Below are 23,307 nucleotides of genomic sequence, written 5' to 3'. Positions count from 1 at the left end.
TACAGACTCATCAAATGGGATGTAAAATTAAAGTAGTAGGGCAGCCAAAAGCTCAGGTTGGCTCTTGCAGACTGAATGCAGCTGTTCACAATGTGGTCATTCAGTCTGTGTTTGTTTTCTTGAGTATAGAAAGATCACATTGTTAGCACCAAATGCAGTGGAGAAGTGTATGTGAATTGCTGCTTTAACTGAAGTTTATGGAGCTGGATGGTGAGAAGGAACAGGTAAAATGGCAGATGTTGCATTTCCTCCAGTTTTTTGGGAAAATGCTGTGAGACTGGAGCAGTTAGTAGGGATGGAACAGTGAACCAGGATATTCCAAATTCCTTCAAAATGTTTAAAATATAGTGGAGGTTGTGTTTAGTGGTAGAACCTTGATGCAAAATGCAGAAATTGTGATGAATGTGGATTTTGTTGGCATGTCATGGATGTTTATAGCTTGCAATCTTCTGAGATCGGGACAAAGAGATCCAGAAAGGGAAGGGAAGATTCAGAGATAGATCACATAAAGGTGAGAATGGAGTGAAAATCAGCACCAAAAGCAGTCAAATTTTTGTTTCTGGGTTCAAGAAGCATCGGCAATGAAGTAATCATTATACCCCAAAAAAGGTTCTAGGACGGGATCCTAGTAGCACTGAAACCTACTGTTTTTCATATCCCACAAAAAGATAGACAAGGTACAGTCTTATTCAAGTTCCCATTGCTATGCCATTGGTGGAAGGGATCTGGTTTGACCTCTAAACAAGAAAAGAAAGTTATGGAGTAGTTTATAAAGGTCAGCACATTATGAGCTGAAGGGCACATTAGGTACTGTTCTGTTCTATGTCTGAAATGGGAAGAGATATTTGAGGCAAGAACAGGCTGAAATATTGGGTCTGGCCAAAGAGTCCTGTCTGTGGATTTTGGGCAAGAGGTAGAAATAAGCAATGTTAATCTCCAGCACTATAAAGGTGAAAGCTGTCGAAGAAATACCTCCCAAAGAAGTGAGGTCTGTGACTATCAGAGAGATAATGGCCTGGTGGTTGTTGGTGGGATAAAGGTCCTGACGAAAGTATGAGAATGTGCCCTATGTTTTGCCTCTGAAGAAAGAGATTAATTGCACTACTCATGTCAGGATTACTTCTTGGTGAGCAATTTCAGAGTGGGTAGGTTGAATTGAGTGAGGAGAGTGGGAAAGCAAAGGAGATAAATGTTGTAAGGATTTTATGATGAATAAATTGAGAGAGGGTAAGATCTGTTTCCAGTAATGATGCTTGCTCTACTGAATATTTCCAGTGCTTATTATTTTTATTTCAGAGTTCCTGCATGAGCAGTTTTTTCAAATTTTGAATTAAAACTTATCAATTATATTTGTCCTTCTTTCATTGTCGATTCCCTGTTTTCACTGAGATTTATTAATTCCATGTCCTCCAAACATGGCAATTTGTTAACATGATCAGTAAATTCACGGATGACACCAATCTAAGTTTACAATGGGATCTAGAAGAGTTGGGAGTGTAGGCCATGAAGTAACAAATGAAATTTAAGTCTGACAAGTTTTAAATGTTGCACTTGGTAAGCCAAACCTGAATAAGACTTGCTCATTAATTGGTAGGGTCCTGGAGGATGTTTAGAACTGAGACCTAGGGGAAGATGCATAGTTCACTGAAAGTGACAAATCAAGTGGTGAAGGTGACATTTGGCACACTTAAGTGAATGGAGTACAAAATTTGGGACCTCATGATTCAGCTATACAAGGCACTTAGAATAATGTGTACTGTTCTGTTTGACCAGCCACAGAAAGGACATCAATAAATTGGAAAGGGTGCAGAGGACATTCATCAGGATGTTACTGGAACTGGAGGGCTTGAGTTAGAGGAAAAGGTTGCATCTTTATTTTATGGAGCAAATAAATCCGATCGATGATCTTAGAGGTTTATAAAGTCACAAGGAGCCTGGATCAAGTGAATGCACACAGTCTTTTTTGAAGAGTAGATGGTTCTAGAACTATGGGGCATAGGTCTCAGGAGAAAGATTTAAAAGGAATATAAGACCCAACCTTTTCACTCAGAGAGTGGACCATATCTGGAACGAGCAACCAGAGGAAACAGTAGAAGCAGGCACAATAACAAAGGTCAAAAGGCTTTTGGAAGAAGAATATAGAACAAATGAAAGCAAATGTGATTAGCCCAGAATGCCAACTTGGTCAGCATATGTAACTTACTGTTTACATTCATCACACAAGCTCTGTGCAGAAAAGAAATTGCTCTCAGATCCTCTCAAAAGCTCCTACCTCTCACATTAATTTTTTTCCTTTTTAATTTTGAGACCTCCAAATTACTATAATTTTACTATAATCTCTTAATTTAGTATCTCTATTAGATCACCCCATTGCTGGCTCCAGTGCAAGGAAAGCAAATTCAGCCTCTCCAATCTCTCCTAATAACTGAAATGTTCTAATCCAGGACACATCCTGGTGAATCTCATCTGCACCCTCTTCAGTGCAATTACATTCTTTTTGTAATATGGCAACCACAATGGTTCACAATACTAAAGGTGTGACCTGACCAATGTTTTCAAAACATGACATCCCAGCTCTTGTATTCCATGCCAATGCCCCCTAAACCACCCTATCTGTGCCACCACTCTTTGGGATATATGGATGTATCCTAATAATCCTCTATTTACCAACACTCCACAGGACCCTTCAATTTACTCTGAATATTTTACCTTTAGTTGGCCTTCTAAAATGCATCACTGCACTTGTAAGGATTAAATTTGGATTGCATTGCCTCGCCCATCTTTCCAGGTAGACAATTTAGCCAATGGCAGATTAATTACCACCCAGACCCCAAGGCTAATCTTTAGTAGCCCCCCCCCCCCTCCGTGGTGTGTCAAGGGAAAATAGCACCTATGGCAAGTACTGAAATTGCGCCCCCCCCCTTAAACCCTCCCCTCAGCCTACTGCACACCAGAGCTCCCAACACCTGAGCAGCCCAATTCCAAACCCTCTCCTAGGCCTACCGCACACCGCCACCTGAGTAGCCTGACTCCTAACCCTCTCCTAGGCCTACCGCACACCGGAGCTCCTGACGCCAAAGCGGCCCGATTTTGAATCCTTCCCTCAGCCTACTGCACACTGGAGCTACTGACGACTGAGCAGTCTGACTCTGATCCCTCCTCTCAGCCTACCACACACTGGATCTCCCGACACTCGAGTAGCCTGGCTCCAAACCCTCCCCTCGGCCAACCGCACACAGGAGCTCCTGACGCTGAAACCCTCTCCTCAGCCTACTACCACACGTGCACACCAAACGGACACGGAAAACACAGAGCAGGGCGGCACATGGCTCCCAGGGGATTGAAGAGACTGAGATCATCCCCGCCCACAGCAGAGCCACCCACTCCTGTATGCAGCTGTGACCCGATTCCGACAGCACGGCAGTACTCAGCTTGGTCTGAGCTGTTGATGGGTAACAGTCTCCACTGCTACCGTGTTTATGTCGTTTATCCTCAAGGCAACAGTTGCTACCGATTTCTATTCACGTCATAGGCTGCATGATGTTACTGCCCTCACAACCCCCAATATCTATTTTCATTGGCCATACATCATGTCCTCCACGCTGATGCCAGTGCTTTATTGGCCCATCGGTCGATCAATCAAATCACCCTTACCTCTGGGCCCCGAGGCTTCAGCCAATTCAGCCTAATGGGTAACCTGCCACTGACATTAGCCTAAGATGAATCTGTTTGCTATCTACAACTGTTCCAGCTTTTGTGTCACATGCAATTATAATAATCAGACCTCCTACATTCATATCCAAGTCATGAATGTATACATTAAGTATCAAATGTTCAATCACAGTAATTTGTGGTACATTATTGGTCACAGACTTCCAATCAGAAAAGCAATCCTGCTGCACCACCACCCTTTGTTTCTTATTAACATGTTAATTTTCAATCCAATTTGCCAAATTTCGTCTGATCCTAGGATTCAACCTTTTAAACCAGGATATCATATGATATCTTGTCAGAAGCTTACTTAATTCCAGGAACACAATATTTACCATACTGCCCTCATTGACATGCTCAATTACTTCTTCAAAAGTATAATCAATTACTCAGAAGAAATTTTCCATAGCAAATCCTTGCTGGCTACTCCTAATCAGTTTCTTCCTTTTCATGTGTCATTGCTTTTTCTCCCTTAAATATTTTTTCCAATTATTTCCCACCACCCAGCTTGAATGAAAGAAGTACATGTGCTCAAGTAATCTGATAATTCACTTCTGGCTAGCATTTCAGGAGGCAGAGTGTGTGATAGACAGGAGCTACAGCTACTTTTTCTTTCCATTCATACACCACCTTAAGCAATCCCTATGCCATAGGTGTCTTGTGATTAGTAAGGGATTAGTTAAGATGGTATGCGAGTGGAAAGAAAAAGGTTGGAAACCACCGTTTTAATCATACCTAATTGACACATTACATGCACGGTTTCATAACTCCAATGGAAATGGGCTAATGACAATTTTTCTCAAACAAAATATTTCAGGAAAATGTAACTAACACAATTAATACCAGTATCAAATGGTACAATTTAATTTTTTTACACCAATTATTTTATACTCCACATAAATTACATCGACTTGATTCAAATTGCTCTGATCAATGTTTTAGATGTAATAAAGAGGTAGGAACCTTCATGCATGCAGTATGGCAATGTGAAAAAGTAGAAAAATTTTGGGAAAATATGGGACAAATTATGAAGATACAAGTTCCGAAAGATCATAAAATATTTTTGCTTGGTGATATTCTTAATTTGAAGTTAGATATTTATCAGTGTAATAATAGCCAAGACTTGGGGTGAGGGGCCGTACACAGCCTTTAGAGCCTCGTAGAAACCCCTGAAGTCGCCAATGCCCGCGCTGAGCTGGGTTCGTTTGGCGAGGCTAGTCCACCACTCATTTTGGATCTCCCGGAGTTTGCGCTGAAGATGGCTGCATGCGCGACGGAAGGCTTGTTTCTTCTCTGGACAGGACGGCTTTGTAAGGTGAGCCTGGTGGGCAGCTCGCTTCTTTGCCAGCAGCTCCTAGATTTCCTAGCTGTTTTCGTCAAACCAGTCCTTGTTTTTCCTGGAGGAGAAGCCCAGTACCTCTTCAGTGGATTGCAGTATGGTAGTCTTCAACTGATCCCAGAGGGTTTCAGGGGACGGGTCCGTGAGGCAGGTTGCATCGTCGAGCTTTGCTTTGAGGTTTGCCTGGAAGTTTACTCTCGCTTCGTCTGACTGCAGGTTTCCAACATTGAACCTCTTTCTGGGGGCTTTACTGTTCCTGGGCTTTGGCTTGAAGTAAAGGTTGAGCTTGCAGCGAACCAGCCGGTGGTCAGTGTGGCATTCCGCGCTGGGCATGACCCTGGTGTGGAGCACATCTCGTTTGTCACTTTATCGCACCAGGATGTAGTCCAGGAGGTGCCAGTGTTTGGATCGGGGATGCATCCAGGTCCGCAGGTGAGCTGTGCAGCTCAGACGGCAAAGTCCTCCTCAGCGACAAGATCTCCATCCTCAACCGATGGTCAGAACACTTCCAATCTCTTTTCAGTGCCAACCGCTCAGTCCAAGATTCCGCCCTGCTGCAGCTCCCTCAACAGCCCCTAAGGCTAGAGCTGGATGAGGTCTTCACCCAGGATGAGACATATAAGGCAATCGAACAACTGAAAAGTGGCAAAGCAGCAGGTATGGATGGAATCCCCCCAGAGGTCTGGAAGGCTGGCGGCAAAACTCTGCATGCCAAACTGCATGAGTTTTTCAAGCTTTGTTGGGACCAAGGAAAGCTGCCTCAGGACCTTCGTGATGCCACCATCATCACCCTGTACAAAAACAAAGGCGAGAAATCAGACTGCTCAAACTACAGGGGAATCACGCTGCTCTCCATTGCAGGCAAAATCTTCGCTAGGATTCTACTAAATAGAATAATACCTAGTGTCGCCGAGAATATTCTCCCAGAATCACAGTGCGGCTTTCGCGCAAACAGAGGAACTACTGACATGGCCTTTGCCCTCAGACAGCTCCAAGAAAAGTGCAGAGAATAAAACAAAGGACTCTACATCACCTTTGTTGACCTCACCAAAGCTTTCGACACCGTGAGCAGGAAAGGGCTTTGGCAAATACTAGAGCGCATCGGATGTCCCCCAAAGTTCCTCAACATGATTATCCAACTGCACGAAAACCAACAAGGTCGGGTCAGATACAGCAATGAGCTCTCTGAACCCTTCTCCATTAACAATGGCGTGAAGCAAGGCTGTGTTCTCGCACCAACCCTCTTTTCAATCTTCTTCAGCATGATGCTGAACCAAGCCATGAAAGACCCCAACAATGAAGACGCTGTTTACATCCGGTACCGCACGGATGGCAGTCTCTTCAATCTGAGGCGCCTGCAAGCTCACACCAAGACACAAGAGAAACTTGTCCGTGAACTACTCTTTGCAGACGATGCCGCTTTAGTTGCCCATTCAGAGTCAGCTCTTCAGCGCTTGACGTCCTGTTTTGCGGAAACTGCCAAAACATTTGGCCTGGAAGTCAGCCTGAAGAAAACAGGTCCTCCATCAGCCAGCTCCCCACCATGACTACCAGCCCCCCCACATCTCCATCGGGCACACAAAACTCAAAACAGTCAACCAGTTTACCTATCTCGGCTGCACCATTTCATCAGATGCAAGGATCGACAATGAGTTAGACAACAGACTCGCCAAGGCAAATAGCGCCTTTGGAAGACTACACAAAAGAGTCTGGAAAAACAACCAACTGAAAAACCTCTCAAAGATTAGCGTATACAGAGCCGTTGTCATACCCACACTCCTGTTCGGCTCCGAATCATGGGTCCTCTACCGGCATCACCTACGGCTCCTAGAACGCTTCCACCAGCGTTGTCTCCGCTCCATCCTCAACATCAATTGGAGCGCTTTCATCCCTAACGTCGAAGTACTCGAGATGGCAGAGGTCGACAGCATCGAGTCCACGCTGCTGAAGATCCAGCTGCGCTGGGTGGGTCACGTCTCCAGAATGGAGGACCATCGCCTTCCCAAGATCGTGTTATATGGCGAGCTCTCCACTGGCCACCGTGACAGAGGTGCACCAAAGAAAAGGTACAAGGACTGCCTAAAGAAATCTCTTGGTGCCTGCCACATTGACCACTGCCAGTGGGCTGATATCGCCTCAAATCGTGCATCTTTGCGCCTCACAGTTTGGCGGGCAGCAACCTCCTTTGAAGAAGACCGCAGAGCCCACCTCACTGACAAAAGGCAAAGGAGGAAAAACCCAACACCCAACCCCAACCAACCAATTTTCCCCTGCAGCCGCTGCAACCGTGTCTGCCTGTCCCGCATCGGACTTGCCAGCCACAAACGAGCCTGCAGCTGACGTGGACTTTTACCCCCTCCATAAATCTTCGTCCGCGAAGCCAAGCCAAAGAAGAATAGCCAAGAAATGTATGGCGGTAATGTGGAAATTAGACAATAATGTTGGGTTGAATAGGTGGCAAATGGAATTACAAAATTGTTTACTGTTAGAGAAAATAACGTATAATTTACTGAATCAACCAAAAAAAATTTATTGGATTTGGAAACCATGTATGGATTTCATTGGTAAGAGTTCATCTATAGCGTCCACTTCTCTCATTCTGACTCACCCGAGTTAATTTAGAGGTTTCGATTATATTTATAAATTTGAAATTTAATTAATTAATGAATGATATATGATCAATTCAGGTAGGCTTTTTTTCCTACTTTTTTGGGGAGGGAGGGGGAGAAAATATAAAATTATGTATTCTTTTTGCATTGTTTTATTACTCTGTATGATTATGGATAAACATGTTATATTTGTCATTGATGCAAATGAAAAATAAAATTTTCAAAAAAAAGCAAAATATTTCAGTAACAATTGGGTCGAGAGCAGTGGTTCTCAACCTTCCCTTTCCACTCACATAACATCTTAAGTAATCCCTTACTAATCACAGAGCACCCATGGCATAGGGATTACTTAAAGTGGTATGTGAGTGGAAAGAAAAAGCTTGAAAACCACTGAAGTAGGCAGTCACCCCCCAAAAAGCAAGAGGCAGCTAGCTGGGTGACTGTTAGGAGAGGGAAGAGGAAGAGATACTCAGTGCAGAGCACCCTTGTGGCCATTCCCCTCAACAATAATTGTACTATTTTGGATACTGTTGGGGGGGGGGATATCGACTTGGGGGGAACAAGTCATAGTGGTCAGTCTCTGGCAGAGAGTCTGTCTAAGAAGAGAAGGGGGTGAGAGAGAGAGAGCAATAGTGATTGGGTATCCTATAGTTAGGCAATCAGCTCAGAGGTTCTGTGAACAAGATCAAGACTCTTAGATTATACATTGCCTCCCAGATGCCAGGGTTAGGGACATCTCAGATGAAGTCCACAGCATTTTCAACCTGGAGGGTGAGCAGCCAGTGTTGTGGACCACATTGGTACCACTGATATATATAGGAGTGGGGATGAGATCATGAAGAGGGAATATAGAGAGTTAGGAAGGAAGCTGAAAAGGGTGGTAATCTCAGGATTGCTGTTTGTGCCACACACCATTGAGGGTAGGAATGTGGCAGATGAATGCATGGCTGAAGAGTTGGTGCAAGGGGCAACAGTTCAGATTTGTGGATCATTGGGACTTCTTCTGTGGAAAGTCTGACCTGTGCAAAAAGGACAGGCTGCACCTCAACTGGAGAAGGACCACTATCTTGGTGAGCAGGTTTGCTGGAGTTGTTGGGGAGAGTTTAAACTACCATAGTTTCACAGGGGGATGGGAACCAAAGTGTGAGTGCAGAGACTATGGCAGAAGATGGAAAGGATGATGATATGTGTGGTTTGTGTGTAAGGACAAGCTGGAGAGGAAACATACCAGTAATTGTAGTCAGTTGGAGGGTTTGAAATGTGTCTATTTCAAAGCAAGAAGTATTGAAATAAAGGGGATGAGCTTGGTGCATGAATCAGGACATGGACTTGCGATGTTGTGGCTGTTACAGACACTTGGTTGATGGAAGGACAGGACCCAGTGTTTAGGTGTTTTTAAAAGGATAGATCAGGGGTAAAAGAGGCAGGGAAGTAGCATTACTGGTCATGGGTAGTAGCACGGCTGGAGAAAGGGAGGACATTGCAGAAGCAGTGTCAACTGAGTCAGTGTTGGTGGAAATCAGAAATGAGAAGGAAACAATCACTATACTGAGAGTTGTCTATAGGTCCCCAAATAGCCCTTGGAACACTGAGAAACAGATAAGCAGACAGATGTTGGAATGGTGCAGAAATTACATGGTTGTTGTTATGGGAGACTTCAATTTCCCTAATAGTGACTGGCACCTCCTGACTACAAGAGGGATGGACAGGGCAGAATTTGTCAGGTGTGTCCAAGAAGGATTTCTGACACAGTATGTGGACCAGCCAACAAGAGGAAAGGCCACACTGGATCTAATATTGGGGAATGAACCTGGTCAAATGACAGACCTCTTGTTGGGAGAGCATTTTGGTGATAGTGACCACAGCTCTCTGAGCTTTAGCAGGGCTAAGGACAAGGATAAAAGCAGACAAAATGGAAAATGTTTAATTGGGGAAGGGCTAATTGCAATGGGATAAGGCAGGACCTAGGGGGGAGCAAATTGTGAGCAGATGTTCATGGGAAAAAAGCACAGAAGTAATATGGAAGATTTTTAGGGACCATTTGTGCAGGGTTCTAGATAGGTTTAACCCATTGAGACAGGAAAAAGATGGTAGGAAAAGGGAACTCTGGTTGACAAAATAGATGAGGCAGCAGATAAGAGGAAGAAGGATATATTAGATTTAGGAAGCAAAAAGCAGAAAGGGCTCATGAAATTGTATTCAGAAGGAACTTAAGAAAGGATTTAGGAGAGCTTGAAGGGGCATGAGAAAGCCTTGGCAAGTAGGATTAAGGAGAACCTCAAGGTGTTCTATGTGTACGTGAAGAGCAGAAGGATGATGAGAGGGAAGGAGGGGCCACATAAGATAAAGGAGGTAACATGTGCCTGGAAGCAGAGGAGGTTGTGGAGATCCTAAATAAATACTTTGCTTCAGTATTCACCAGAGAAAAGGACCTTAGTCAACGTGAGGTCAAAATAGAACAAGCTTGTATGCTGGACCATGTTGAAATGAGGAAAGAGCAAGTGCTGGATCTTCTGAAAAATATTAAGATTGTTAAGTTCCCTGGGCTGGACAAGATATTCCCAGGTTGCTTTAGGAAGGGAGGAAAGAGATAGCTGGGTTGTTGTTCATAATATTTGCAACCTTCTTGGCCACGGGGGAGGTGCTAGAGGATTGGAGAATGGTAAATGTGGTCCCCTTATTTAAAAAAGGTAATAGGGAGAATCCTGGGAATTACAGGATTCTTGTGTCAGTGGTGTGCAAACTATTGGAGAGGATTCTTAAGGACAGGATTTATCAGCACATTCTTCTCAGGGACAGCATGGTTTTGTGAGGGAAAGGTCGAGCATTACGAGCCTAATTGAATTTTTTGAGGAGTTAAAAAAACAAATTGATGAAGGTAGGTAGATAGATGTGGTGTATATGGATTTTATTAAGGCATTTGAGAAGGTGCCCCATGAGAGACTCGTTCAGAAAGTCATGAGGCTTGAGGTCCATGGAACTTTGTCTGTGTGGACTCAGAATTGGCTTGCCTGTCGAAAGCAGAGAATAGTAGTGGAGAAAGTATTCTGTCTGAAGGTCATTGTGATTTTTATAAATAACCTAGATGAAGAAGCAGGAGGATGAGTCTTTAAAAGGTTATGTATGTTTGTGGATGATGTGAAGGTTGGAGGAGTTGTGGGAAGTATTGAAAGTTGTCATAGGTCAGAAAAGGAAATAGACAGAATGCAGAGTTGGGTGGAAAAGTGGCAGATGGAGTTCAAAACAGATAAGGGTAGGTGATGCAGTTTGGAAGGTGAAACCTAAAGGCTGAGTACAGGGTTAATGATCGGATACTTAACAGTGTTGAAGACAGACGAACGTTGGAGGTCCAAATCCATACATCTGTCAGTGTTGTTCTGCAAGTTAATAGGATTGTTAAAGTCCTCTAGGATGCTGGGCTTCAATAGTCAGGAGATTGCGTTGCAACTCTACAAATCTCTGATGGCACCACACTTAGAATATTGTATTCAGTTCTGGTCACTTCATTATAGGAAATGATGAGGAAGCTATGGAGAGGGTACAGTGGATATTTACCTGGATCGGAAAATAGGTCCTATGAGGCAAGGTTAGCAGAACTAGGAGTTTTCTCTTTGGAGCGAGAAGGGATGACAGGTGACTTAATAGAGGTCTACAAGATTCTGAGAGGCATAGATAAGGTAGACAGCCAACACCTTTTTCCTAAGGCAGGAGTAGCAAACACCAGAGTACATCTAAAAAAAGTGAAGGGAGGGAAGTTTAGGGGAGACATCAGGGGTAAGTTTTTTTTTGTGAGTGCCTGGTATGCTTTGCCAGGAGTACCGTTGGAGGCTGAAACATTAGGAGCATTTAAGAGTCTCTTGGACAACACATGGATGGATGAAAAATAGAGGGTCATGATGTTGGAAAAGTTTTGTTTATTTTTTGTTGGAATATATTGGTCGCACAACATAGAGGGCCAAAGGGCCTGTACTGTGTAGTGTTCTATGTTCTAAAACTCTCCATCAGGATATCAGCAGTCTCTCCCATTGACTCACATAGCAGTAATTGAGATCTCTCATTAGGCCCTGAGGATTTATTCAGTTTAATTTCCTCCAAGCTACCAAACACACCTTACTGTTAATATACTGTAGAACATCATTCTCTCTCTCTCTCTCTCTCTCTCTCTCTCTCTCTCTCTCTCTCTCTCTCTCTCTCTCTCCCTACACTCTTAATCTACCATTCTTTCTCTTTACTGAAGATAGATGAGAAGTATTCATTTAAGACCATTCCCACATCATACGACTCCAAACACAGATTCCTTTTTGGGGGCAGGCTGGGAGATCGCTTTGCCGAGCATGTTCGCTCTGACCGCACTAACAACAAGGGCCTCCCAATGACCAACCATTTCCGTTCTGCGCCCCACTCCCATACTCACATGTCTGTCCATGACCTCGTGTACTTTCCCACAAAGACCACCCGTAAAATGGAGGAACAACATCTGATTTTCCGTCTGGGCACTCTCCAACCAGATGGCATTAACATCGACTTCTCCGGTTTCTGCGAACCTGCTCTCATTTCCCTCTCCCTTCCTTTCCCTCTATCTTCTTTCCCTCAGCTCTCCACCTCCTTCCCTCTATTCATCTAGCCATCCCTCCCTTCTCCACCTATTACCTCATGCTTTTGTGGCCATGCCCCAAGCCTCCTCCCCCCCACCCCCCCCCCCCCCCCACCTCCCACCTTGTAATTTGGGTGCCTGCCATTGTTTTTCCATGTTTTGATGAAAGGCTCAAGCTTGAAATGCTGGTCATGTATCTTTATCTTTGCTATATAAAGAACACTATTTGACCTGCTGAGTTTCTTGAGCATTGTGTTTTTACTTCAACCATGGTGTCTGCAGACTTTCTTGTTTTACTTCCCCTTTTGGGACTTATTCTTTCCTTAGTTACACTCATGCCCCTAATATACTAATCAAATGCCTTGGGATTCTTCTGCATGCACTTTATGAATTCATCCCATCCAGTTGGATGGCACGGTTGGCGTAGTGGTTTCAGTGCCAGCGATCGGGACTTGGGTTCGAATCCTGTGTTGCCTGTAAGGAGTTTGTACGTTCTCCCCCTGTATGCGTGGGTTTTCCCTGGGGAAGTTCCAGTTTCCTCCCACCGATCAAAAATTATCATTTGTTGTAAATCATTTGGGTATAATTGGGCAGCATGGGCTCATGGGCTGAAAGGGTCTGTTACCATGCTGAATGTCTAAATTAAAATTTATAAATTTCAGCACATTGCACAAAGGCAATCGCACTCTGTGTTGCAAAGTTTAAAAATCTCCCAGTGCTTAAACCCTTATTGCTTTAACATTTGTGTGATTTTTCTGCATATCTGGTCCTTTTATCTCACTCACTGTTTGGAGAAGCCCCAGCAACCTGCCTTCTAATTTCTAAGTTTGATCGATAAGACCTCATTTATAAAGCCTTGAGGACATCTTCCGTAAACACTGCAGTGTTGTTCTCCCTAATCACTACTGCAATGCCTACTCCTCTTTTACCTCCCCATCTGTCATGCCTGAAGCCTATTTAACTTAAACTGTTGAGCTGCCATTCTTGCCCATCTTTCAGCAAAATTACATGATTGAAAGAATATAGTATTTTCATGTGCTGGACAATGCTCTAAGCTCATCAATCTTACCTGTCAGACTCCTTGCGTTAATTTTGATGCATTTTAGAGTAGCATTGTTCCTATGTGCCTTATCATGGCCCCATCTTCTCTCCGAACTGCCCTTGTTTAGTTTATCTTCTATATTGACTCCATATTGTGCTGTGCCAATACAGTGTATCTCCCCATTCTAGCAGTTTGGGGAATTTTCCCTCATGGAATTTACAAATCTCAGCCAAAAAATTTAAGGTAGCGAATATAAATTTACTCGTATAGAACTTTGTGAGGGAAAAAAAAGAAAATAAAGACAAAATGCCACAGAAGTAGGACATTTTGTGAATTTTTGTAAGGGTTTGCATTGCAGAAATTTGCAATGTTGACTGTTTTCTAGGATTGCAACTTCTCTGTAATGTTTGGCTATGTTGCATTTTGCATCCTGTTTTCTTTGTTGGAAACTCTTGACACCATCTGTGGGAAGAGACAGAAAGTTAATGTTTCACCTCTGAGACCATTTGTCAAATTGGTTAAGACAAATTTATTGGCAGGATAGAAGATGGGGAAGGGATGGGTAGTGTAAGGTAAAACATCATGAGATGGGAATGTGTAAGGAGTTACCCTGTACAGGGCTGTAACAAGAAGGGGAGGTGTCCTTGTACTCCTGTTAGGTAAAACATCATGAGATGGGAATGTGCAGGGCTGTAACAAGATGTGAATGCATCCTTGTACTTACAAGATAAGAGAGACATTGATGGATTGAGAGGCAGGAAGCTAGCAGGGAAAGGATAGCAACAGTTTTAGTCATTGGACAAGTAATGATATGATGATGTTCTAAGCACATATCCAAGGGTATAAAAAATCACCATTTTGCTGATAACGGCAGAATGCATTCTCCGACTAACATGGTTAGTCGCAAGTGTTACAATCCGGTAATAAAGAACAAAGAACCCTGATTTCGACTCAGTCTGGTGTTTGTCTCACTCATTCATGAACAAAGCAGACCTAACAGTAGAAGAAAGGGAATATCCTCGATGGTGAGCATCTGAGTTAACGCAACTGTTAGAATCACAATATATCCAATTTGCTGTGTATTTCCAGTGTTCCTGTTTTTAATATTTAATAATGTGCCTGTTATGAAAATCATTACTGTGGATAATGGAAAAGATTCTTTTTTTTAATTTAATTAAAGGAACTTCCCATGACTGGAGACTTCGCTGTGATGCTGTGGATGTCTACTATACTTTGTTTGGGCTCAGCCGACCTTCTTGCCTTCCTCTACCAGAGTTAGGTCTTGTCCTCAACCTAAAGGAAAAGAAGACTGTTCTGAATCCTATTATTATTCCTGAGACGGGAGCAAGTGGCCAAGAGACCTTGGGCAGTGCAACCATGCATGGATTAATACCTAGCTTTCAGATTAGTGTAAGCAAGTATTGGTATTTTACACCTTTTCATTTTTCTGATAATAATTGCTACAAATCTTCCTTTCTTCATTTTTGTGAATTGAAGTCTCCTAGCAAGGCTGTATTTGTCTACATTTTCCCTTAAGCTAGAGAGACCATTTTGAGTCAACCCATTTACTTGTGATGTCAAATTCATGTTCTCCCATGTTTGAGCTTGGAAATACTCATTCTTATGTACAATTCCTTCCTTGGGCTATGAATTTACATCAGTAACCTCCAAGATCACTACACCCTTTAACTCTAACTTGTGTAACCTAATTTCCTCCCTTCCATCCTGACAATTAATTAACAGTTTTGGTGAAGTAAATCTCTGCATTTCCTTCTATCTCTTTTTCATATTTAATCCTCCAAAAGTCCATTCTCTTTGCTTTCCCTTATAATGAGATACCAGGAGGCCATTTGGCCCATGCTGGCTCTAGCAGTCCAATTGGTCCCATTTCACCTCTACTTCTTTCTTTATTGTCTTGCACTATTCTTTGCCATGTGTCCCTATTAATTCTCCTTTGGTTCTTTTTGGGTACAATTACAATATTTAAAAGATATTTTGACACGTACATGGAAAGGAAATATATAGAGGGATGCAGGCCAAGTGCAAGCAAATAGGAACAGCTTGGGGAGTCAACTTGGTCAACATTGTCAAGTTGTATCAAAGGGACTGTGTTCTCACTGTAAAACTTAACGACTCTGTGTGGAAGTGCATTTTGGTAAGTTAAACCAGGGCAAAACTTGCACAGTAACTGGAGAATGTAGTAGATCGGAGAGACGTCTGTGTTCAAGTACATAGTTCCCTGAAAGTTGTGACTCAGGGAGAGAGGATGGTGAAGTATGTTTTTTGTCATGCTCTCTTTGATCAATCAGGGCAGTAAGTACAAGAATTAGGATGTACAAAACATCGGTGAGACTACACTTGTGTGCAGTTCTTGCTGCTTAGCTAGCTTGTGATGAGATTTCATTCATTCAGCTGCAAAGAGTTCAAAACAGATTCACAAGGATATTACTGAGGCTGGAACACTTGTGTTATCAAGAGAGACCAGATAGGCTTGGGTTTTATTCTGTGCAATATTGGAGGTTTAGGGTGACTTCACTCAAAGTATTTAAAACACAGAGGGCATGGATAGTCAAAAACTAGAGAATATAGTTTTATGGGGAAAGATGATCTCAATGGCAAATGTTTCCACATGGAGGATGATGTGTACATGGACCAAACTGTTGGAGGAAGTGGTAGAAGGAGATAACATTACAACATTCAAAAGACATTTGGAGAGTTCTTTCTGTAAATTAAAATGAGGAAAAAACTGCAGATAAAATAAATCTGAAATGAAAACAGAAAATGCTGAAAACAATCAACATATCAGACAACATCTGTGGATATAGTGGATATACCGCTGAATAGAAACACTGTGTTTCCATTATATTCTGTTTTGAATATTTGTTTTCCTTGTATTCATATTGATCATTGATTAGATGAAATATTAACTGATTAAGTAGTTCCAAAATAGAAAAGAATACTTGAGAACATCACTTCTTTCTGAGCTTCATGCCTTTCTAAATGGATCATTATTTTTCACTTTCCCCAGTTTTTTGGATTATTTCATTTGTTCCCCTTACTTTTCAGATACTTACAATTTAACAATTACATTATTTCTGAATAGGTATTTAACTACTGGTTTGATTTGGGGATTGTGTTTTGAGCTGCGTCAGATCAGTTACAAGCATGACAATTATTTTACCCTATTTGTTTTATTAAGAAATTTGACATGCTTCGATACAGCCACAGAGTTCTCCTATCTATGGGCTTGATTCCAGTGAATTCTCTGTTTAGATTTGTGTTTTGTTTTGAATTATTTGAATCTTTTTCTGTGACCATCGTCCTCAAATCCTCTTTGCTGGTTTTTATAGTTGTAAAGATCATTGCACAAATTTTCTCTCCTCCCAGTCTTTCTGTTCTCTTGAAAGCCCCGTGTTGTTGCTCACTGGGCAATGTCACCATGCCTGCACAATCCTGTAATGAGGTTATTAATGTGCAAGTAATCAGCAACTTGGAGAGGAAAGAAAAATCCTGTGAATTACAAATGAGCATTATTGTGTCACACTTCAGATATCCTTGTGAAAAAGATAGATTGCCTTTCAATTTATCCAGACTTGCAATAAATTGTATTTGCACATTTGTAAGTTACCCTCACATCAACTTTACCTTTGTTGTGAATTATACAATTCCTTTATAATGACAACTGAAGAACTAGAGACAGGAAAATCCAGATAGTTCTTCAACCCTCCTCTGTTATTAAATAACATATCTGATCCCCAGCCTATTATTAGAAAAGATTTACAGGTTTTTAAAATTATTTTAGATGGTCAGCATCTGCAGTTTTTGATTACAGTTATGCAGTTAAGGTTAAAAGAAAAGGGTTGAAATAAAATGATGCTGTGATAGGTTGTGATTTTTTAATCTAAAAATATTTGTTTCTTTAGATATACAATTTAACAAAAACAAAAAAGTGAGGAATAACAGGCTTTGAAGCATATTCAGAGAAGGAAATAATCTAAATTTCAGCTCAGTGAATTTTCTTTGTGTTTCCAATACAATCTTGGTTTGCCCTCCATTAATATTCCTTTGCACTTCATCTTTCATATTGTTACCAGTTCCGCAAATCACTTCCTGCCTAAATCTCCTCCCAAGTAGCTTTTACATCCAGATTTCCTGAACTTGAGTCATCCCTCTCCAAAACAGTATTAATTTGAGCCACTTCACCAATTTTATTTCTTTGATTCTTTTCCTTCCTCAATGTCATACAACCTTTTTTGGAGACTTCAGAAATGCTTTAGCAGTGGAGCATTTACAGAGGCCTCAAATTGTGAAAGACATTATTATAAACACGAGTTCGTTCTTTCTCAGGAAGAAGAGCATCCTGCTAAGGATATTGTATCCACTGCATCTGGAATTCAGAATGTGAAGAGAAAAGCTGAGACTCCTCTTGGTTCCCCACTGGAACCTGGCCAAGTTCTGGAAAAAGATGATGACAGCAAAGTTAAACTTAAAATCAAAGTAAAGAGATTCTTTTGATTTGCCTAGAAATGCAGCTTCTGAAATTAGAGCATTTCTTCATCTTAATTGCAACAAAAGCAGATGGCTGAAAATATCCAGCCAGTTAACAGTCTCTATGTGGAAAGATAAAGAGACTGATTTTTCATTAGAACCAAATTATTTTAAAAAAATCAGCCATTAAGTAAGGCCGAGGCAAGAAAAGAATAATTACAAGATTGTGAAACACTGAAGGAAATAAGTGTTTAAATAAAATAAATTATAGTGGAAGGCAAAAGATAACTAGATAAATGAAAAAAGATAAATAGACAAAAGATAAATGAGATAACTAGAAAAAAAAGGTCCAAGGAACGTGTAGAAAAAATGTTGCCAAGAAACAGTTGCAGCAAAGAACAGGGGAAGCATAAGAAAAACTTGAAGGAAGAAGGAGGGCAGGAGGATTCCAGTACTACTTATTATATTGGCAGTGTGCCCACCCGCATCCTAAATTACAACCCATTTGGTTAAAGTCTAAAGTAAAGGTCAGAATTTTGTGGAATGCTGGCAGAAAGATAACTTTCTTTTGTTGAAGCTGACACTGAGGACAGAATTGGAGTAAGGTGAAGAATTCAAGTTGCAAATCACACTAAGGAAATGAACAAAATGCTCAGTAAAACAAGCATCCAACATAGGGGAGAGCCCATGATGAACAATAAATACAGGACAGAAGGTCAGAAATAATATAGATCATGGTATGTTTTTTATCTGGCAGGAGTTTGTGGGATGTGGTAAGAGAACAGCTGAAAGGACAGTTTTTGCACAGGAGATTGTTCAGAGAAATTAATCAGCTTTTGGTGGTGACAGATTAGACGAGAGTTTTGGAAGGACTACTTTAGAATTTTTTTTGTTTTCCTCACAGCATTTTTTTCACTTTGTCAGCAAATATAGACAAATTCAGCCACTTCCTTCAATAAAGTTATTAATAAGGATTGTAAATAAGCTGGTTTTTATCACACTTTTGTCCACTAGCTTAGTCATTATGTAAAACCTGACAATTTCATGGCTTTCTATTTATTCTTACTCTCTTTTATTTACCTGTTAACCAGTCATCAATGCAAGTAAACATGATTTTGATCTTTAACTTAAAAACCTTTAATACATAACAGCCCTTTGTTTGAAATCTTATGAAGTACCATTTTTACAGGCTTAAGTAGCTCTTCATAGCTTTGCCAAAACTTTTCTTGCACACTATTCAGTTAATGCTAATAATTAAATAATTTTGTGATCCATGGTCACAAATGCATAATATTGCAGTAGGTGATGTTAGTGAGGAAAGAATATGAGACTATAACACTGGAATGGAAGTTAACCTGCCACCTTATGGCTTTGCTTCTGAGGACTGAACTGATAACATGATTAATATGTCATTTCTTGGTTAAGATTTTAAGTCTGCACCATAATTACCCAGTTCTATAATATGGGGAAAAATCTTTCTGTTATTTTTCTTTTTAGTTTTCTAATTCTCAAGAGGATGAAGAGATTGACATGGACTCGGTTCATGATAGTCAAGCTTTTATTTATCATCAACTGAACATACTTGAACGACCATCTACTCCAGGTAAGAGAAATCTTAACAGTTGATACATGTAGAAAAAGTCCTCAGTTACAGTAAGTTGATATATGGAACTGTACATTTATTATCTTTAAAGATTAGGTCATTCAGTGTCCAAAAACACATTATATGGTGATGACATTGGTTTATATACTAGATTTAGAATCGATACTTTTAGGAAAACAGAGTAAATAATCATGAATATAAAGAATAATTGGGTATTAAATCCTATGAAATTACTCAATTGTTTTGCTGAATGAAGTGCTCTACTCATTTAAGCTCAACATAATTGAAGAAATAAATATTTTGTTCAACTACCATTGGAACAAGATCCTGTTTATAGTATGAATAATGAAACACCTTGCCAATTATTCCCAATGTGCAGCATATATTGCAGACCAGCTAAGAAGTTTAGTTGGCCAAGAAAATATGCCGATGCTGGGGACCAGTGCAATACAAAAAAGTGTTAGAGAAACTCTGCAGGTCATGCAGTATCCACAGAAAGTAAAATAGCAGTCAGGACTGAGCCTTTCTTCAGGAGTGCTGAAAATCAGATAGATAGCTGAATAAAAAAGTGGAGGGGGGAGGGGGGAGGGGGGAGGAAAGGAGAAGGAATACCAGCTAACAGAGAAGAAAAAATAGGTGGATACAAATGGAAGGGTAAATTCATAGAACACTACAGCAACAGGGATAGGCCTGGACCATAGCTCTCCATCCCCTCCCATCCATGTGTATATCCTAATTTTTCTTAAATGTCAAAATGGATCCAAAATGCATCCACCGTTTCATTTGGTAGCTTGTTCCTTACTCACACCACACTGCATGAAGAAGTTACCCCTAATGTTTCCTTTAAACATTTCCCCTTTCAATCTTTACCCATGTACTCTAATTCTTTTCTTATCTAACCTCAGAGGAAAAATCTGTTTGCATTTACTCTATCTATACACCTCATAATTCTGTATACCGCTATCAAATCTCCCTCTTTCTTCTACACTCCAGGGAATAAAGTTTAACTTTCCCTGGAACTCAGTTCCTCAAAAGTGGGGAGAAGAAAATAAGCTGAGAAGCGATCTACCAGTATGGCCAACCACTTCAATTCCATGCCCCAGTGCCACACTGATATATCTGTCCATAGACTCATGCACTGCCAAGTTGAGGCCTCAAGAAAAATGGAGGAACAGCACCTTACATTCTATCTCAGCAGTCTCCATGAAGACAGCATAAATATCAATCTCCAATTTCTGTTAAACCCCTCCCACAGTCTTTCTCCCCCCCCCCCACTTCAGGCTCCCCAATCCTTTCCCTTCCTCCTCCTATCAGAGAGGTATCTTTCTTAGCCCTCTGACCTCTCCATCTATCACCTCAGCTTCTTACTCTTCTACTCTCCCACCTTTATACAACTATTACCTTTAACCTGTCAGACTGTGCTCCTTCTTTTTATCCAGACGACCGCCAAATTTTTGGCACTCCCAAGGAAGAACTCTATTCCAAAACGCCAAGTGTCTTTTACTTTCTATTGATGCTGCGTGACCTGCTGAGTTTTTCCAACACTTTTGTGAACAACAGAAGACAGTAAAATTTGACATTTCTTTGGATTTTAAATTATTTAAACTTTGTTTCCAAAATGGAGAAAGCATTGGGGCAGATCTAATTTATACCAAAATTGTTATCGACCTAGGTCTTGGCTGTCAGTGTTTTTTTGTTCCAGCAGAACTTCTGACACAGTTTTCCACTGGCACCCTGGCTGTAAGCAGACAGTTGCTGCCCAGGGTAGCACGGAGACTTGTCTCCCACAGCCAGTCAGCCAGACTCTCAGAAACTTAACCTAATAGTAGTGAGCCTCATCATCCCAACCCTCTACTGCTCTGCTTCTCATATTGATATCAAAGGCTGTTAAAGCTATCATGTGATCGGGACATTTAAATCTTTTACATTTGTGAACTTTCAGTGACATTTGGCACATGTTAAAATGTTTCATAAAGTTAATTTCCTTTCTCTTTACTATTAAATCAAGCCTACCCTCATGCTAAAAATCAGTGATATAAAAAACAATTTATAGCTTTAAATTATAAAATTACAACTCTTGCTTCTGATGCCCGTTTTCCATTTGAATCGCGGCTCTCCCCCTGAGCCTTGTGTGATCCACATTTAGTCCAGCATAAGCTCAGTGGTAGGTCTCCCAACCCGAGAGCCAGGGTATTTGCAGAAGATGCTACTGCACTTTTTGTCTCAGAGAATTCTACCAGAACCACATATTTGGCAGGGTGGAATTTGGGACTATTACAAGGATATGATGTAAGGATCCAATGTAGTGGTGGTGTTGGGAGTGATGTTTCTGGGTTCACTTGTTATTTGTCTTGACTCAATTGTAACTCGACCAGACAATGCTAGCAACTGTTGTGTGTGTGCATATATTTGGACATTACATTGTAATGAATAATGCAAGGGACATCAAAAGGTTTGCATAACATATCATTGGTGTGTTTTATTTTCGTAGGCAAAGAAACACCAGCTATAGATATTAACATGATTTCCATGCCAGCAACCCCGATTCCCTCACTTGGCAAAGAGTCCAGTTCATCAAGGCACAGTGAACACCATCACCACCACCACCATGAACACAAGAAAAAGAAGAAAAAGCATAAACACAAACATAAGCATAAACACAAACATGATGGAAAAGATAAAGAAAAAGACCTTTTTACTTTTTCAAACAGCCCAGCTAGTGGACGGTCTCTGAACTCTCCTTCAATTTCTGACTAAATGAAAAGGTGAGCTATCCAAGCAACCCTAGAAACAAGCAAGAATAAAGGACCAAATATAAGCCAACAGTGATAAGTTCTGTGCCCACATTTTCCAACAAACTCCATTGGGATCATGTAATCTGCATGTACAAACTGAATACATACCAAACAGCACACAGTATGTTCAGTTGACCTCAACTGCAGTTATTGTTTTCTCCAAACTTTCTACTCTTATGCATTTGCAAACTGCTCAAAATCGGCTTTCTTTCCACCCCATCCCCATCCTTGCATTTCCACAAATCCATAGAACTGTTCTTTGTTAGCGTATTTTACCACTGTTTGCTTGTTAACAAAATCCTGCTGTGTGTCCATTGCACCCCGTGTCTGTTTTTTTGTCCTGCGCAAATTGATTGAGGCATTGTTGTTCCTATAAACTCTGCTCTGAAATTACTGCAATTTTCAATGCGATACAGAAAACGCTTAACACAGAAATTCTTTTGCAAGAGAACTGCTGAAGCTTGTGTGTCGTAACATATGCAGACGAGATTGGAGCGGGTACAGGAGATGGTGGCTGCTTTGGTAGGAAACATTAAAATAAGGAGAGGAGAAAATAATGGAACAGAATTCTGATTGGTCTTGGTTAGGTTGCATTTTACAGTTCCCAGAAAGGCAATGAAGTCCTGTTCATAGCCACTCATGGTCAACTCAAGGTAACGAAGTGAACACACTTTCTTTATTTCTTTGTTATTTTAAAATTTATCCCTAAGTTGCTGTCTTTAATTGGCATTTGTGATGTTTTTTTGAGAACTGATGATGGTGCTAATTCTTTTACTTGTATCCAAGGAGTTATATGTTATTTTAAAATATAATGATTGTTTGTATTGCATTTAATCTGATTTTATAAGGGCGTCATGAGGTTCATATGAATTTATATAATAAAATGTTTTGTCTTTGGTGATTTATTTGTTGTGAGTACAAGCAAGTTTCCTTGTCCTCCTCAGCGAAATGCCCTTTCCTCCTCATTGTTTTGAGCCTTTTTTTTCATCGTACAACATTGTTATTTTTAATATTTGTTCGTGTATAATATTGCACAAGTCTGTGATTCAAATTTCAAACATTCCAATCTTGTTCCTCAAAATCACCCCTCAGTACACCAAATAACTTTCTTATCACATCACACCAA

The 23,307-nt window shown here is 41.0% G+C and overlaps 1 protein-coding gene across 2 annotated transcripts in view; it reads left to right on the top strand.

The window, feature by feature from the left end:
* The window catches only part of taf2 (TAF2 RNA polymerase II, TATA box binding protein (TBP)-associated factor), a 147,694-nt gene extending 125,485 nt beyond the window's left edge, over positions 1 to 22,209 (top strand). The window contains exons 23-26 of one of the 2 annotated variants that reach the window (XM_069920590.1): positions 14,476 to 14,705; positions 17,643 to 17,792; positions 19,281 to 19,386; positions 21,878 to 22,209. In XM_069920590.1, coding sequence (XP_069776691.1) covers positions 14,476 to 14,705; positions 17,643 to 17,792; positions 19,281 to 19,386; positions 21,878 to 22,143 — 752 coding nt within the window. In that variant the 3' untranslated portion in view covers positions 22,144 to 22,209. The remainder of the gene's footprint in view (positions 1 to 14,475; positions 14,706 to 17,642; positions 17,793 to 19,280; positions 19,387 to 21,877) is intronic. The other variant, XM_069920591.1, reaches the window with a different exon arrangement.
* Positions 22,210 to 23,307: the final 1,098 nt, after the last annotated feature.

This window comes from Narcine bancroftii, chromosome 2 (genome assembly GCF_036971445.1).
Source record: "Narcine bancroftii isolate sNarBan1 chromosome 2, sNarBan1.hap1, whole genome shotgun sequence".
In the NCBI taxonomy this organism is placed as follows: Eukaryota; Metazoa; Chordata; class Chondrichthyes; order Torpediniformes; family Narcinidae; genus Narcine; species Narcine bancroftii.
The sequence above is the reverse complement of the archived record's forward strand: the minus strand, read 5'-3'. Positions and strand labels throughout refer to the sequence as shown.